The sequence below is a fragment of the Lissotriton helveticus genome, chromosome 2_1 (assembly GCF_964261635.1).
Source record: "Lissotriton helveticus chromosome 2_1, aLisHel1.1, whole genome shotgun sequence".
Lineage (NCBI taxonomy): Eukaryota > Metazoa > Chordata > Amphibia > Caudata > Salamandridae > Lissotriton > Lissotriton helveticus.
Window position 1 is genome coordinate 785,252,374 of NC_136059.1, and position 15,606 is coordinate 785,267,979.

The 15,606-nt window shown below is 43.6% G+C and overlaps 1 protein-coding gene across 4 annotated transcripts in view; it reads right to left on the minus strand.

Annotated features, from left to right (window-relative positions):
- The window catches only part of EPB41L4A (erythrocyte membrane protein band 4.1 like 4A), a 782,364-nt gene that overhangs the window by 430,424 nt on the left and 336,334 nt on the right, over positions 1-15,606 (minus strand). For all 4 annotated transcript variants that reach the window (XM_078675499.1, XM_078675502.1, XM_078675501.1 and 1 more), the window contains exon 5: positions 11,095-11,192. In XM_078675499.1, the coding sequence (XP_078531625.1) occupies positions 11,095-11,192 (98 nt within the window). The remainder of the gene's footprint in view (positions 1-11,094; positions 11,193-15,606) is intronic.

The following is a 15,606-nucleotide window of genomic DNA, read 5'->3' on the forward strand; positions in this document are numbered from 1 at the left end:
TTGTCAAAACTCTGGATGGAGTGATAGATGGAGTGCTACAGGAAAGAAACTGAAAATAGTCAACCTGCAGACTCTAAGAGAGCGGCATCCCAAAACATGGTATTTCTAGTAGGGAAATCCAGAATCCTAATTCATTGAATCGATATCTGCAGATATTTTAAGGCAGACGTTGAACTTTGAAAAATGCGCCAGTCGTACAGGTTTGTCTGCCGTTGTAAGTGTGAAGGGAAGTGGGTTTTCAAAATGGAGGGCTCGTGGAGTGAAGTGAGCAAAGTACATGTGATCACCCTACACAGTGGATACTTTTGTGGGTATTTACAAGTATTTTGAGTTACCTTTTTACACTAACTGCACATCTAAATGTAGTTCTAAATAAGGCGGCAATGGAGAAGTAAGCGTTAGTAAGAGCAAACAGCTATATTTTAAGAGGGTAAGGGAAAATAAGTTTTTTTGTTCAACCGGCAAACATTTTCTTTGTGAAGAAACAAAAATAGCAATAAAAAAATATGCAAATTAACATTTTTCCCATGGAAACCTCTGTGGTAAAATGGGGAGAGGGAACATAAGTGTGGACGGAAACCCACGAAAATTGTAGACTTAACTGGTGTAAGTATGGGTCTTTATGAAAAGGGAAAAACTGCAAATATTGGCAATGTGCACACAAATTTTCACAACGGGCATTTACAACTATCCCTGTATATCAGATCCCAGTTGAAAGGGAAAAGATGGAAAAGGCATCACTGGAGGGAAGAAGGAACAGGACAAGTGAGACTAACAAAGTGAAGTTGGAAGAGAAAAGGGAGAAGGCGGATGAGTGGTATGGTCAGAAGAGGGGTGTCAGTGTAGGTCCAAGATGGTTTCATTGATGCCAGATTTTCAGGGAATGGTAGCACAATACTTTTACTTCTAGTGAATTGAAAAGGAAATTAATTACATGGAGAGTGGTTATACCGGAAACACACTAAAGTTTCTCTGGTTAACCCTGGGTAAAATAAGAGGGAAAAGAAAAAACTGTGGAAACGGGAGGTGGACTAAAGTAGAACCATGAGGAGAGGATTATTTCACCTTCTTAACCGCATGCGCGCTGCGGCGATTTTCGCGCTATGCGGCTTTTTTCAAAAAGCCGCGTTACATGACGAGCTCAGCTCGTCATCAGCGTGCGAGCGGCGTGCTCGTCATCAGTGCCGAAGGGGTTAAGTAACACTAAGCTGGGTGTGGGCTAATAGATGCTGAGACTGAAAGCTCACCCAAGGAGCACAAGGCCATCTAACCCTCAGGCCCTTTCCTGATCTACTTTATGTTACTGCTGACTTTCCTCACTCCCTTGAACATGGTTAGGCAACGCAGTGATGTCTGGATTCAATGGCAAAGGTGCTTTTCTGATATCTACTCGCAAGACTTGCACATTTGCTGGAGTCGCCTCTGCCATGTGAGAACTGCAGACACAGAAACCTCAGTTGAGATGCCTCTGTGTGGTTATCTAGGTTATACGGAGTGTACCCTGAATCGTGAACAGACCCAAAGCATTGGAAAAGATTTTTAACTCCCAGGGAGTTGTATAAGGAGTTCACCTTGGAGTGAGAGAGAACACATCCAAAATTAAGGCACAAAGAAGCCACCACACAATGTTGAATGGAGTTCACCCCTACTGGAGGCTCTGTACAGCAACCAGAAAACATCTATATGGAATTCACCCAGGAGCGAACAAAAACCCCATCCTGAAGGCACTGTTAAGGTACCAGGGAGCACTGCATGGCATCCACCCAGCAGCCACAAAGGATCAACCCTGCTGGAGGCACTGTCAGTCCACTGGTAAGTGCTACATGAAGTTTATCCAGAAGCTAATAGGAACACAATTCCTAGATGTGCTGTTAGGGAACCAGGGACAATTGTTTGGAGTCCAGGATTTCTGTACTAGGCATGTTCTGAGTGGTAGCGCAGATTCAACTGGTCGTTTTCATACCGAGGATACACTGTTTTTAATAAATGACAAGAGGGTGTGCTACATTTGCCTGGGATAAAAACTGGCAAGCTGCCACACATACACGAGCCAGGTTGCCACGGCTGCTCACCCTCCCACACAAACATGCACACAACTAAAGATTCTCAGAAACTCATTTTTGAGCTGTAATAAGTGCCCAGATTCACAAAGTCGAATGCACACCAAAGTTCAAATTACATGGGTAAATTGCATTTACAAGCCTCTCCCTGCCTTCTCCCGCCCTTGATACAATTGGAGATTTACTCATATCAAAAGCAGGAGTATATATCTATCCATGGTGGGATTTTGGAAGGAACACCCCCAAAGCTAGTGAGGGTACAGCGAAAGGGTTTTCTCCTCCGAGAAAGCTATTTATGACATGGAGAAAAAGAAAAGAAATTAACCTTTGCAAAAGCACTGTTGCTTACTCATGCATAAGTGTATATCATATACATTTACACAGGCTGCAAATGCATACCTTTGCCAGAGCTCCTGGAAAGATGCGACTACTACAGACTCACAGCAGGACTGCTGGAATTTTGAGATATTACCCTCCAAAAAGGCGAAATGTACTCACAATCTAGGTGCAAATCTTCTAGTGTAATCTTACATGATCTTTTTGCGAATATGGTCTCTGTTAACTACAGAAATGCCTGGCAACAGCCCCCTAGAGTTCCATCACACAGGCCTAGGCTCGCTCTGGTCTGCCGGACATCAAGCACTGTGAAGAACATTCAGTGCGAGCACGCGCCGACTCTAGGCGCTCGATTCTTAGCTTTAGACTCTACTTCATCGGTGACTCTGAGGCCCACTCACTTTTGGAGTTCATTGATTCTTTTTATTCAGTCCGAAACACATTACACGGTGGACGTTTCACTGTATTTAATGAAAACACTATAGCTGTTGAAGTGTTTGCCTACTTACTTGATAATACATTGCATCACCCCAATAATCGAATAAATGGGTACGATATTTTCTTTTCTTGGCCTAGCTCTGAGCGGAGATGTAGCCTTCACTGTCATGCTATTTCTGAAGTCAGAAAGCCTCTATGAACCCCTAAACTAGAGGGAGGTGGTCCCAAAAGGCAGCGCCGAGCCAGGGTCTGTCTTGGTCCTAGCTGCTAAAGTGGAAGGTGGGCCACTGAAGCACCTATTGACTGAATCATGCAAAAGATGACACTATTAAACTAGTTAATTATTTTTGTCATTTGTGCTTTACATTGAGATTTTAGCTTACATTACTGCACTGGGTGACTTTCACTCAATCCTTATTTATAAATGGAGTAGTTACTAAGGATCATATATCTTTCCGACATCGTGAAGAGCGTGCTAAAGAATGCTTCCATATTTGGTGTGAGCTGTGTAAATGGTGATGATTATGATTGCAGTCTGTCTGTAGAGCGCACTGTCACTCAAGAAGCAGGTTTCTGGAGCTGGTAACGGATGATTATTTTTAGCCCATTGGTTGGTGCTGATTGTACCGACCTTGTAAGAACAAGAGGATCTGCAGATCCACCAGGATTCAACACTGCAAGCATATGGATCAATCGAGGACTCTCCAGGCGATTCACCAGTCCACTGAGCTACCACCTGCCTGGCGAACACCACATCAGTAAAATACCCCTACTTCATAATCAGAATATTGGAAGTTATCAGGAATTGTATGACCGTATAGAGGCACATGCCTTTACAAGGTCATGAAACTCCAAGGTGACCTGCTACACCCTTTTAATTTAGATATGGGGGTATTTTGCACATAATAATACATTAATTCTCGAATACTGAATAGCTATTCGTATGTTTGCCTACATAGCAGGTAAATGTCTATGTAAATGTATATATGAAATACAAGCTCCTCCTCGAATTTCGCAGTGTATGTATATATATATGTGTGTGTTAGATATATATATATATATATATATATATATATATATATATATATATATATATAGGCAATTATCTGTCCATCGCTATTAAATGAAGTGAAACCCATGATTGGATACAATTAAGTATTGCAACTAATGTTGAAAGGATGTTATCCTTTGCATGGACTCAGTCAAGGCAAGCTGTTGGGACAACCGAATGTAAGCACACGCGCAGCTGTTAAAACTTTAGATACCAACTTTTTAAAGATCTAATCACATGGGCCACCAAGTGCGCAGCACACGCATTAAATAACACTGCGGAACATAACACAACACCCTTTTTAGGTCTCGCCCTGGAACAGGGACGGAGACTTATAGTCGGCTGATGCCGGGGAATGAGGGACACAAAACTGGCACGATTTTTAGCAGTCGGATTTGGCTGCGCGAACGCGCACGTTCCGTCCTGCGCCGCCCTCCCAGCCTACTGCGCATGCGCCGCCCTCCCAGCCTACCGCGCATGCATGCATGCACACAGACACAGACACACACACACACACACACACGTCGCAGACAGACACTCGCTCACACACACACCCCCTCCCCCACAGTCACACACACGCACTCCAAGACACATACACACACGCACGCACACACATACACACACATACACAGGCCGCCCCCCCCCCGCCTACATGCTCCTCTCCCTCCGCCCGCCCGCCGCTCAGCAACGCACTCACCGGCTTCCTCTCCTCAGCTGCAAGGCCCGGCAGCAGGACTCTTCTTCCCTCCTTCGGCACCGGGGCGCAGGGTAGGCTCCTGCCTGCTCCGGTGCTCCCTGCTCCCAACACGGCTCCAATCGCGGCTCTTCCGTGGGAGGCGGGGTAGGCTCCCGCCCTCCTACTTCCTGTTTCCGGGTGTCGCGCCGGCCTGCCTGACTTCCTGGTCGCAGGCCGGCAGAGTAACGAGGATGTTTTGCGGTATGTATTTATTTATTTAATTATGCATTTTTATATAGCGCAGACTTTACCCGAAGGCGGTATTTATTTATTTATGTATTTATGCATTTTTATATAGCGCGGACTTTACCCGAAGGCGGTATTTCTTTATTCATGTATTTATGCATTTTTATATAGCGCGGACTTTACCCGAAGGCGGTAATGCTTGCCTTAGCGTAATGGTGTTTCTTCTTAATTTATTGGTGGTGTCCCTGTTAGAATTATTCCCACTTTTAGTCTAGCAATGCTTGGCATGATGTTGGCATCTTTGGCATTATTGAGCCCATCCCTGGTATAATGGGACCACAACGTATTGTGGGCATTCTTGACCCAATTGTGCTTCTCTTCACCAGCGGTGATGGTCATCCCTGGCATGCGATGGGTGTTCATGGAATTGGATGTTGATATGTAGACATGTAAAGCCAGACTCTGTCCATGGGGCAGTAATATTCATGAGTACTTGATGACATGGAGATCAAAGATACAACTAAAACTGAAAAGCCATTATTTTGAGAGACTGTCATATTTGTTTTTGGGAATCAGAAATATTTATTAAAATGAAATGCTTGTAATAACAAGCCAATGCATGATTACCAGCTGTGATCGTGTTTTCAAAATGTTTGTAAAGTTGATATTAAAGTGATAATTCATGCTAATTTCTGTAGTCTTATTTACATCTTGTTTACAATTATACTATACTACTAATGTATGTTTACTAGCCATAACTGTACTGTTATATGTTACATTTTAATTACAGTGTTTGCCTTTTACAATCATTTTCTTACAAACTACCTCGTAAAACAAAAATATTTATGGCTAAAATATTTTGCACTGTTTGCACAATATATTTGTGATGTTTACACTTACCTATTTGAAATTAAAATGTACAAATGGACATTTAGTCAATTACCATTAAAAAGTTTAACTTTTTTGCTAAGATATTCTTGTAATCTTTTATGCAAACAAATTTAAATACTGCATAAATAATTTTAACAACAAATACTTTATATGTAGCTTTTTATGTACATAAGAAAACTATAGCATAAAGCAAAAAACATTGCCATTTACAATAATAATAGCTCAAACTTAAATAATGCGAGACCTATTGCATTGCAAATGCTTGTTAATTAATCCATCATCTAATGCAGAAAGGTCACATCAACAAATGTGAGAAGACTAAAAACATACAAAAAGAAACAACTCAATACAGCAAACAATATTCAAGGCGATTCCCTGCCACATAACGGACACCATACACAATGTAAACACTACTCAGCACACCAGCTCCTAAACACTCTCAGCACACCAGACACAGCATGCTGCCATCAAGACCCCAATCTACAAGGACACCCAGAAAGAGTGGAAACTTCACTCTTGACAGACTCAGTGCCACAAAATCATAACTATGGCAGAGGTGTGCTATACAAGTGTTGGCAATATAACTGACATACATGTACTCCAGTCTTCGCAGACAACAAGAAAAGCAGGTCAGTTCTTTATGGCCACCAGCAGCTGCTTCACTCTGTGACACTTCAAAAACTGATCTACAGACCAAAGTTCAGACACAAGGGTTGTTTGTAGGCCAGAATACTGTGAAGAAAAATCACTTCTCAGATAAATATTCTTAGTAAATATCGTTTACAAAAGTATCACTGGCTGGGTGTAGATTTTCTGTTACTAACAAGAATCGGGCTGTGTTTTTGTAGACAATATTCAGAACACGGTACTTGGGTCAGGTGATGTTATGATAAAGTTAGCCTATCACCACCCCGGCAGGGATGGGGGTCAGCAAACACTCGAGCACGCTTAGAGTGAAAATCCAAATCTGCGATGCATTTGAAAATCCAGCCTTGAATGTCCTGCTTCAGGAGATCTGCCCGTCTATATTTTGGGTCTGGCTATTCCATTCAGTGTGCCAACATCATCCTTAAGGTGGTTATCTCAGTGGCCGGCACCCGCGAGCCAGGGTTTCCATGAGTCACCCACCGTTATCTGTTTATACTTGCACTCCCAGAACATTCATCCCACACCAGCCGGCGTCTGGCTGGTTTCACTGACCCCGCTGCCATCCATATCAGACATTGCTCTACCAGGCCGTCCCTCGCCCCGCAGCTCCCACCCTGCAGCGCCTGCCTGAGCTCTAGGTGCCATGCTTTGCTTCCCAGGCCGAACTCTGGGCACCTGAGCCCTCTGTGCCTGAACAGAGTGTAATGTCTGTGCCCCTCCCACTGACTCAAGCCACCGCCTTCCCTGCACGTGTATCTCTTGTTTACTCGGACTCCTGGTTATTTACCCTGCCATTGTCTTTGGGGCACCACAAGAAGAGAGGCGTGTCTGAAAGGGTTGTACCTCCGGACAGCCATCAATCATTCCACGAAAGGTCGCCTTGGTAACTCTGTAACTTTAGTGTGGAGTTCGGTGGCCACTATCAGCTGTAATCAGAGCTGGGCCCATGCAACTCCAGGAGTGTGTCACCCGAGAGAGGCATAGACTAGAACAGGACACAATCACAAGGCAAAGCTCAAAATGGCTTCTGTGAGACACAATCTCATGGAGGCAGCTCTTGAGTGCTCCCTAACTGAGAGATCCCCTCAAACGAGGCCTAGTTCTGGAGGAGAGGAGTCCTAGATGGGGATGATGGCGAAGTTGTGTACAGAGTTGAGGATTGTGGAGGGGAGTTAGTCTGGAGCGTTCCATTAATTAGTAAATAATACTGGCGGTAATCCTACCCCTCTCTTCTGAGGGCCTCATCACGCCTTGAAATTCGAGAGAGTACAAAAGGCCATTATAGAACAAGGTATGCTATCACTAAAGACAACACTTCTTTAGGACAGATAAAATGCGCCAGTTAACTACTTTGCTCTTAAAGACATTTTTGTCCAACTAGAGCACATGTACACCCTTTAACTCAAATTACACATGGGTTTTACAACTGTAATTTTCGGGCCCCACATTCAACTTCTTGACTTTCTGTGCACGATTAACCCCTTCCGCGCTGATGACGAGCTCAGCTCGTCATGAGTTACGACGCTCGTACGCTGATGACGAGCTCAGCTCGTCATGTAACGCGGCTTTTGAAAAAACGCAGCGTGCAGCGGGAAAACCGCTAGCGCGCATGCGGTTAAAGATAAAGCTGAAACTATCCTGACATTTCATTTGTTGTTTAGCTGTGGGTTAGGTCTTATGCATAATGTATTCAGGTTTAAATTAATCGCTATAGCCTGTTAGGTGCTAGTTATGATCATCGTCTCTTGAGTATGAACCTTCTCACTACAACTCTGCCCCTTCTAACCATCATCTTCATTATAGTATGCAGCGAATGCATCTGAAATTCTTTGTGGGTCCCTAAGTAACTCCCCATCTCTTGAAGTTACTGAGGCCACTTGCCTGTTGGCTTGTTGGCGCCAGTTTCATCATCTTCACTCATTGAATGTAGGATCACATTTATTAAGACATTGATGGCTTCGCGAGCCGTTCTGGAGTTTGACTTTGAGTTTTATAGAGCGTGCGAATACCCAATGGTGTCCTGGAGCTAAAAGGACCAAAAAGGAGCAAACCAACGCCCTACCACAAAAAGAGATGAGTTCTCAGAGACTTGCGGAAGTGCATATGGCTAGGTTTTGCTCAAGTAGCTAATGAAAAACTCTTCCAAACCAGGGCAAAGGTGACAGAAAAGCTTTGGCCACCAGAAAATAAAACTATGCAATCCAAGTCTAGTAACCAGGAATCTGGAACTAGCGCGAAGCTGTCTGGGGATGGAATCTCGAGTTCAAAGGGAGGTCATATAGTTAGAGGTACCGCATCATGAACTGTTTATGGCCATATCTCAAGGCCTTAAAAATACAGGTAACCAGAGTTAGTTAATAAGATGGGATGAAATGCCAGCCTATTTAGGAAGGTCTAGTAAAAGCCTGGCAGCCACGTTCTCAATAAGTTGTCTCTATCAGATGAGATGGCAGACTGACAAAGATGTGCAATAGTGTCACCTACTAGTAATGAACGCCTGCACCACGGTTTCATGGGTGTATTGGCCACACAAGGATGTAGTGTTTGCCGGAACAGGTAGGTATACATTTGTTAATATGAAACTCAAGAGCAAGTTTGACATCGAATATGACACCAAGATTGCGCAGTATGGTGCTTGGCTCAAGAGATGTGCCAGTGCTATTAAAATAATATTATTTTTGTTTTATGCACTGCTAAACAACTTTAGTGCACATTGTAAATGGAGCTAGAAGGCATGCATGTGCCCAAAGAGATGTCATTCTGTCTTTAATACATTTAACGAAGGAGGACCTTGTGTAGATCTTTCTCTACGTGTTCTTTACAAGGACATCTAGTTGATCACAACAATACTCCAACTTTACAACAGGTTTATGGTAGTAATATCATTGATGATGTCATGTATGATGTTACCAAACCTTGCAGGTGATATGATTGTGATGTGATGAACTAGTGTATTTCAGCCTTTTTATGTTTATTAGTAAATACTATTGGTAAATAACTATAACAAATTACAATAATTGTAGCAGGTAACCATAAATTCCCTTAATTTTTTGTGGTGATATTTGGGATTCGTAATGATAAAGCTTAGAAAGCGCCTTTTATTTGCTTGCAACCCTGGCCCAGACCCCAATGCAAGAATGTCCACTAAACTGTGACAACAGAGCATCATTGCCTGTGTGCACATGCTGCACTTAGGCACTGCCCCAAAACTCACAGGATAAAGTCTTGGGCTGTGTCCAGCAGATGTTAGTCAGAAGGTTTGGCCCTTTGACTGGCATTTTGATCATCCCTCCCTGTCACAGCTCCTTAGATGTACACAAGTGAGAGGGGGTGGCCTTCGGCACCTCCCTAAACCTCAGACCCTATCCTGAGCCTGCTGATTATGATCTTTCACAATGCCCCTCAGGTTGTGAGCAGATGGCATGATCTTTGGAAATGCTCTGCACTCAGTCCCCTGGTATGAGCAAGGGAAAGGCAGTTTTGTAATCTTGTAAACAGTCATTACCACGTGGCCATACCCAGGTGTGACCGTTACAAAGAATCCATTACCACACATACACCTTTAGCACAAATATGCCATCACCACACATGCTTTTAGGACGAATTTTGCTTTTCATTCTAAAGAACAGAATGATAAAATGATATGAGTGATACATTTATATGCGAGGACAGATATGCATGGTAATGGCACATGCAAGGACAGTCAGAGGAAAAACGAAGATTTACTAACAGATGAGCATGCTGGGATTTGTAGGCCGAAACAGGTCAGTGTCGGTCAGCGCTATTGACTGCCTTCCCTCCTACTGACTCTGCTAACCTTAAAACACTGCCATGTCTGCGCGCCTCTATACTGCGCCTATCCTTAAAGCACAGCCATGATTGTGTGCCTCTATACTTTAAGAGCTTTACATTGCCTACCTGTAAGAAAGTGTAATCGGTTCAAACTCATGTGCCTTACTCATAAAGCACTATGGGAATTGGCCCTACATATCTTCCTACGAGGCTTGCATGGTACTAATAGGCAGTGAATTGAGGCCTATGCATACAGCATTATTGAACCCACGGCGCACACGTACAACCAGGTATGAAGGTCTTTTGTTTTCCTACCTAGCCCTCCACCATTGAAATAGTCAACCCTTTCATATTCGCTCCGGTTAAGGTATTGGAAGGTTTAAATATTTGCTGAAAACATCACCTTTTTAAGTACCATCTGCGACCTCACCCATAGACTGCTGTAACGCACCGGGATACTCCTCTGGGAGTGAGTTGTTGTGCTACACAAGTTTAGCTAACATAACATAACACAACACCTGAGACAGTCAGTGTCAGCACAATTCTGCCACAGCACGACTTAATCAGATTTGTAAGCCCTCACACAGCATATCCTACTTTCCCTTTGTAGGACATACCCACCTGTGCACCACACCAATCAAACATGCAGGCACAGACTTGGAACTGTTTCAGGAAAGGGGAAAAATACTACATGTTATACCCGCAGCAGGTGCACGCAAACAAATTCCAGATAACATAACATTGCATAACATAATATTCTCTAACATTTTGATCTACAAGAAAAGTGAAGATACCGTGGTAGGCAATGGTAGAGGTGTCTATTACCCACTACAATAAGCGGTCAATTACTGATCAGGCAGTGCTTATACCGCAGGATGCTCTTGAGAAAAGGACTAAACAAGCTAGACGATGTGCCTAAGATGTAGTACAGTGTTGTAATCAGCAGACACACTTACACTGAACTACATATGCTCCCAGCTGAGCAGCAATATTAAAAGGACAGGGGATGCGACCTTGTAAGACATCTTGCTTCACCTGGAGAAAAAACTGGTACCTACAAGAAACCGAGAGAAAAAGAAGACTTAGCATCACAGTCATAGAACCTGCATGCTGGTGTGATCAGTGCATACATTTTCTTTCATTGTAACAATTCATAAATGCAGCATTTAAATCCTACCCTATTTCTTTAAATAGGTTCACTTCAATGGCTCTATCTAGCAGCGCATTGAGGCAAACATATTGTTGCTGGGTATGGCAAAAGCTCTTGCAGTAGTAAATGGTTGTTTATTTCTACTATTTGAGCTATGACATTTCTGTAGCACACGCTGCAAACTTTTTTCTGTCCCACAAAATTTTTTCTGTATTCGAAAGAGCTCTCATTACAGAACCAGAAATTTGCAAATAAGTAAGATTAAACAACCATACAAGGCAAATATTCCTGCATCACAACTGCCTCCCAGGAGCTCATACATCTGTGCAACAATTCTACTGCTGCAAATTATATATTCTTTTTAAATACCCCACCACCATATGTGTACCTTTTAGATGTAAATAGGCGACGATGCGCGTATTTCTATTTTCTCTTAAGAACATTCGCTTAAAGATCTGAATAATACAATTCGCTAAGAGGCAGTGCTACTTAAAACTTTACTTCAGCAACTGAAAACTGACATCTCTCAAAAATGAATGAAAACAAAGATAAACAGATAAGAAGTGGTGGTATCGAAGTTAAAAAACATAGCTTCCCCTAATGCTTGAGCCTGGAGACTGAGATGAAAATTGTTGATAAAACGCACTCGATTGTGATACCGCGAATAATCGTCACAAGAAATATGTGTTTTCTAATTTGTAATGCAGTAGAGGTTGTTCTCACTCTTATCTACTCACCACAATCATATTGTAGAGAGACACATTATGTAAAAAAACGGGCCAGTTCAATGACTGAATCAACCTATGTGGTTTTATATCGAGCAATGATGTTGAACAGACCTACATTTCCAGGCCCTGTGCCATGTAAACACAATTAATTTACTTCTAAAACAGATATTATTTCTTAGAAAAGAATGAGGTTTATGAATTATAAGTGCGAAGGAGCAAGAGATGAGCTTTATGATTATAAATCTGAAGGCCATAAAACTGCGATGGCTGCTTTGCTTTGGGAGCTGGAAACAATAACAAACATAAATGGCAACCAATGATTGCCCGCCTCTGAGCCCATGGAAGCGTGGAGAAGCTTGGTCGATCCTGGGCCAGGCAGTGTCCATGATGGATAACACCAGCAGCAGGCACGCGCTGAGGCAGGGATTCTCCTCACAGTAATGCAACTGATGACATGGCCTCAATGCTGCTTTACGTCCGGGTCAAAGGTGAGCAGGGTATCAGTCTAAATGTTATGAAACCAGAAAGAACGGTAGTGTTTGTGAGTCCACCATCTTAAAATACTATTACGATATAGATATCCGCATTAAGGACACATGTGACACCTACCCAGGCTGTAGCCAAAGAGGGGTTCCTGGGGCCCGGCCAGCCTGGGTTGATTTTTGCACCCCCCCACCCCCATTTGAATATGGTGATAATAAAAACAATGCACAGTGTATTGTATGAATGTGCTACATATAAGTAAAGCATTGGCTGCCCCACCCTCCCACAAACACACATGTATTCCAGTTTTTAACCTTTGACGTTTTCATGGCCGGTGATGATAAAAGATCCCTTTTTCTGTGACCAGTGTGTGTGGCGCAGCATGTACAGAAGATGTGTGAGGCTCCTACATAGGGCGCAGCTACAGTGGCACGGATGTGTGAGGGGTCACCGCACGTTAATTATCGATGTTTCTGCTACCAAACCAGCGGTAAAGGTGTATTTTCCTTGCTAGCATAGAGGTCATTGACACCCTTCCCATGCCTCTGGGAAGCAACGTTGACTGCATTTTACTGATCTACAGTGAACTGAGGCATGCAGTCAGAACCTCTGAGAGCCTGACTAGTTGAAGAGCTGTACTGCAGGAATAAAAAAGTATTGGCTATTATTTAGTGACCAGCTGCCACTGACATAGCAACAAGAAGGTGCTACAGACTAGCGGTCTTTTTACGAGTTGGGCGGTCTGACCACTGTAGAACCGTGTCCGCCCCCACCGGCAGCCAACGGCGCTGGTTGTCGAAAGACTGCCATATTACGAGTTGACCACTTGGCTGGCGGTGTGGAGGCGGGGATCTTGCGGTGGTGGTGAGTAATTTTTCCAAATATATCGATGCCTATGTCTGCATTTCAACTGCATATGTGTCAGATGCACACATATGCGTGATATATGTGGTAAAATACCATATAACCATTACCGGGTGCCAGCCCGTATGTGGGCAGTCCTGGCAATGGGTATATGGTACAACAAAGACTCGCCTGTATATCGCCACACACAGGGTCGTAATTCTCGGGCTGAAGATCCTGCTGTGAAGGGGGGACCTGGAGACAGGGATCCACGTCGGACTCTGCTTGGAAGAACAATAAAGGGTTTACGCACCCCAAATCCTTTGTCACCGCCACCTTGAAGCAGGCGGTTGAACCGCTCAGGCCCACTCTTAGATCAGGACACTTGTAATACACATGGCGATGCAGCTCCCCCATACTGCCCTATAGCGGCTGCCTTTCTCCGATCACGAACCCAGCGGTCGGTGGTCTGCTCGCGGCATCGGAAGTCCAGCGAATGTCTTACTAAAGCCAGTCCGCTCAACTCGTAATATGGCGGTCGGACCGACAAGCTCTCTACGCTCAGTCCGCCACTGCCGATATGGCGGTCGAAGAGACTGCCAAACACGTAATAAGTCCCCTGATCTTGGCAAAATTAAAATTATGCTGGTATAATTGACTTAATTTTTGGAATTTCACATTATACTTGCTATGCGAAATTCATAAAATTACACTATTATGCTCCATCGCATAATTATGCAGCACTTTGTGTCTAAGTTATAGCATAGGAGAGCAGGAACAAGGCAAGCAACCAGAACGTGAGCAGGCATTTTTTCACGGCAACTGTGTTTAACATGGTCTTCGTTAGCACAAAATGCTTCCTTGCATCAAAAATTAATGCAAGAACGCATTTTATGCTAATACATAGCCCTAAAGGATAGGTTTGCATTTTGAGTACCTACATATAAATTTGTGTCATTTTCCTGCAATTTCACGTAATTATGCAAAAGTAAATTACCCAAATTTCACACAACTACTACACACCTCCATTTTTTAGCCTGAACTTAAAAAGAACATACTCCGGGAGTAGGTTTCTGCAGAAGTCCTCAGCACATCCGTAGACCTCACTAAAACAAACCTCATGCCAGTGACCTTAGAAGGATGAAAGGCTGAGTTAGCTTTATTAGGGTTTTATTATGTGGCATGAGGTTACACCTGGTCTCTACAACAGGTGCATCAAACCTATGGAAGACTGATATTACATATTCTGAGGCAATAGCAGTCTTAACACTGGCACTATCATAACGGACCCAAGAACCACACTGTCTATGAATGCATCACATGTGTTGCTCAATTTATTTTGATAAACCAAAGTGCCTAGGCCTAGAAGTTGTAGAGAGGATCACGAGTAACAGAACACAAGGAAAAGGGTAACAATAACAACTGCTAGGTACAGAGCTTCACAATTGCAGACATGAGGCTTGATGCACTATAAAGCACTATACATGTAATTTTCATACCACCATTGTTATTACAGTTTCTTGAACAATGTACTGATTGCCGTATACTCAGCAGGGAGGAAGTCTGTGTCTTCAGAACTAATCTTCTAGCGCAGTCTCATAGACTGTAAGATAGCACATCTCCTATGATGCAGAAACTTTAATTTAGTAGTTAGAAAATGTAAGATTTAAGCAAAGAACTGTCGGTCCATATTATCAATGGAATTTCAATATTTCATGTAATTTATTGAGGCCAACTGCTCTTTCTAATAATGCCCGCCCTTTTAAAATACTCCCTTTAAGAAAAGTCATAATTTCAGTGCAGGTGGTAAATTAATGCGGCCCCACAAGAAAAGTGAAGAGTTCATTGCAGCCCGGGGCGGCTCCTCCGTTTGAGATGAGGAGCGTAAAGTGGTAATAATGTTGACTTATTACCAATTTATTTTTCAGCAATCATTCCCGAACTAAGGCCCCCATTAGGATGCCTGGCTGACATCACTCCGCCCCCCACCTTAGCGGTGCTGGGACCGGCCGCCAGTATTGCGGCGGTCCTACACTGCCAATTAGGATGCGACCGCCACCCTGGCGGTCTCATCCCGCATATTCAACATTGTGGCGGGCGGTGCTGTAAGTAGCACCCGTCACAATTTTGAAAATGCACAACAGTGCCTGCCACCTTGTGAATGCCAATGTAGGGGGGTTACCATGGGTACCCCCCAGGTGCAGTCCCTCACCCCCTCCCCACCCTCCCGGGGGCCCCAAAGTAAACACTGCATGCCTTTCCAT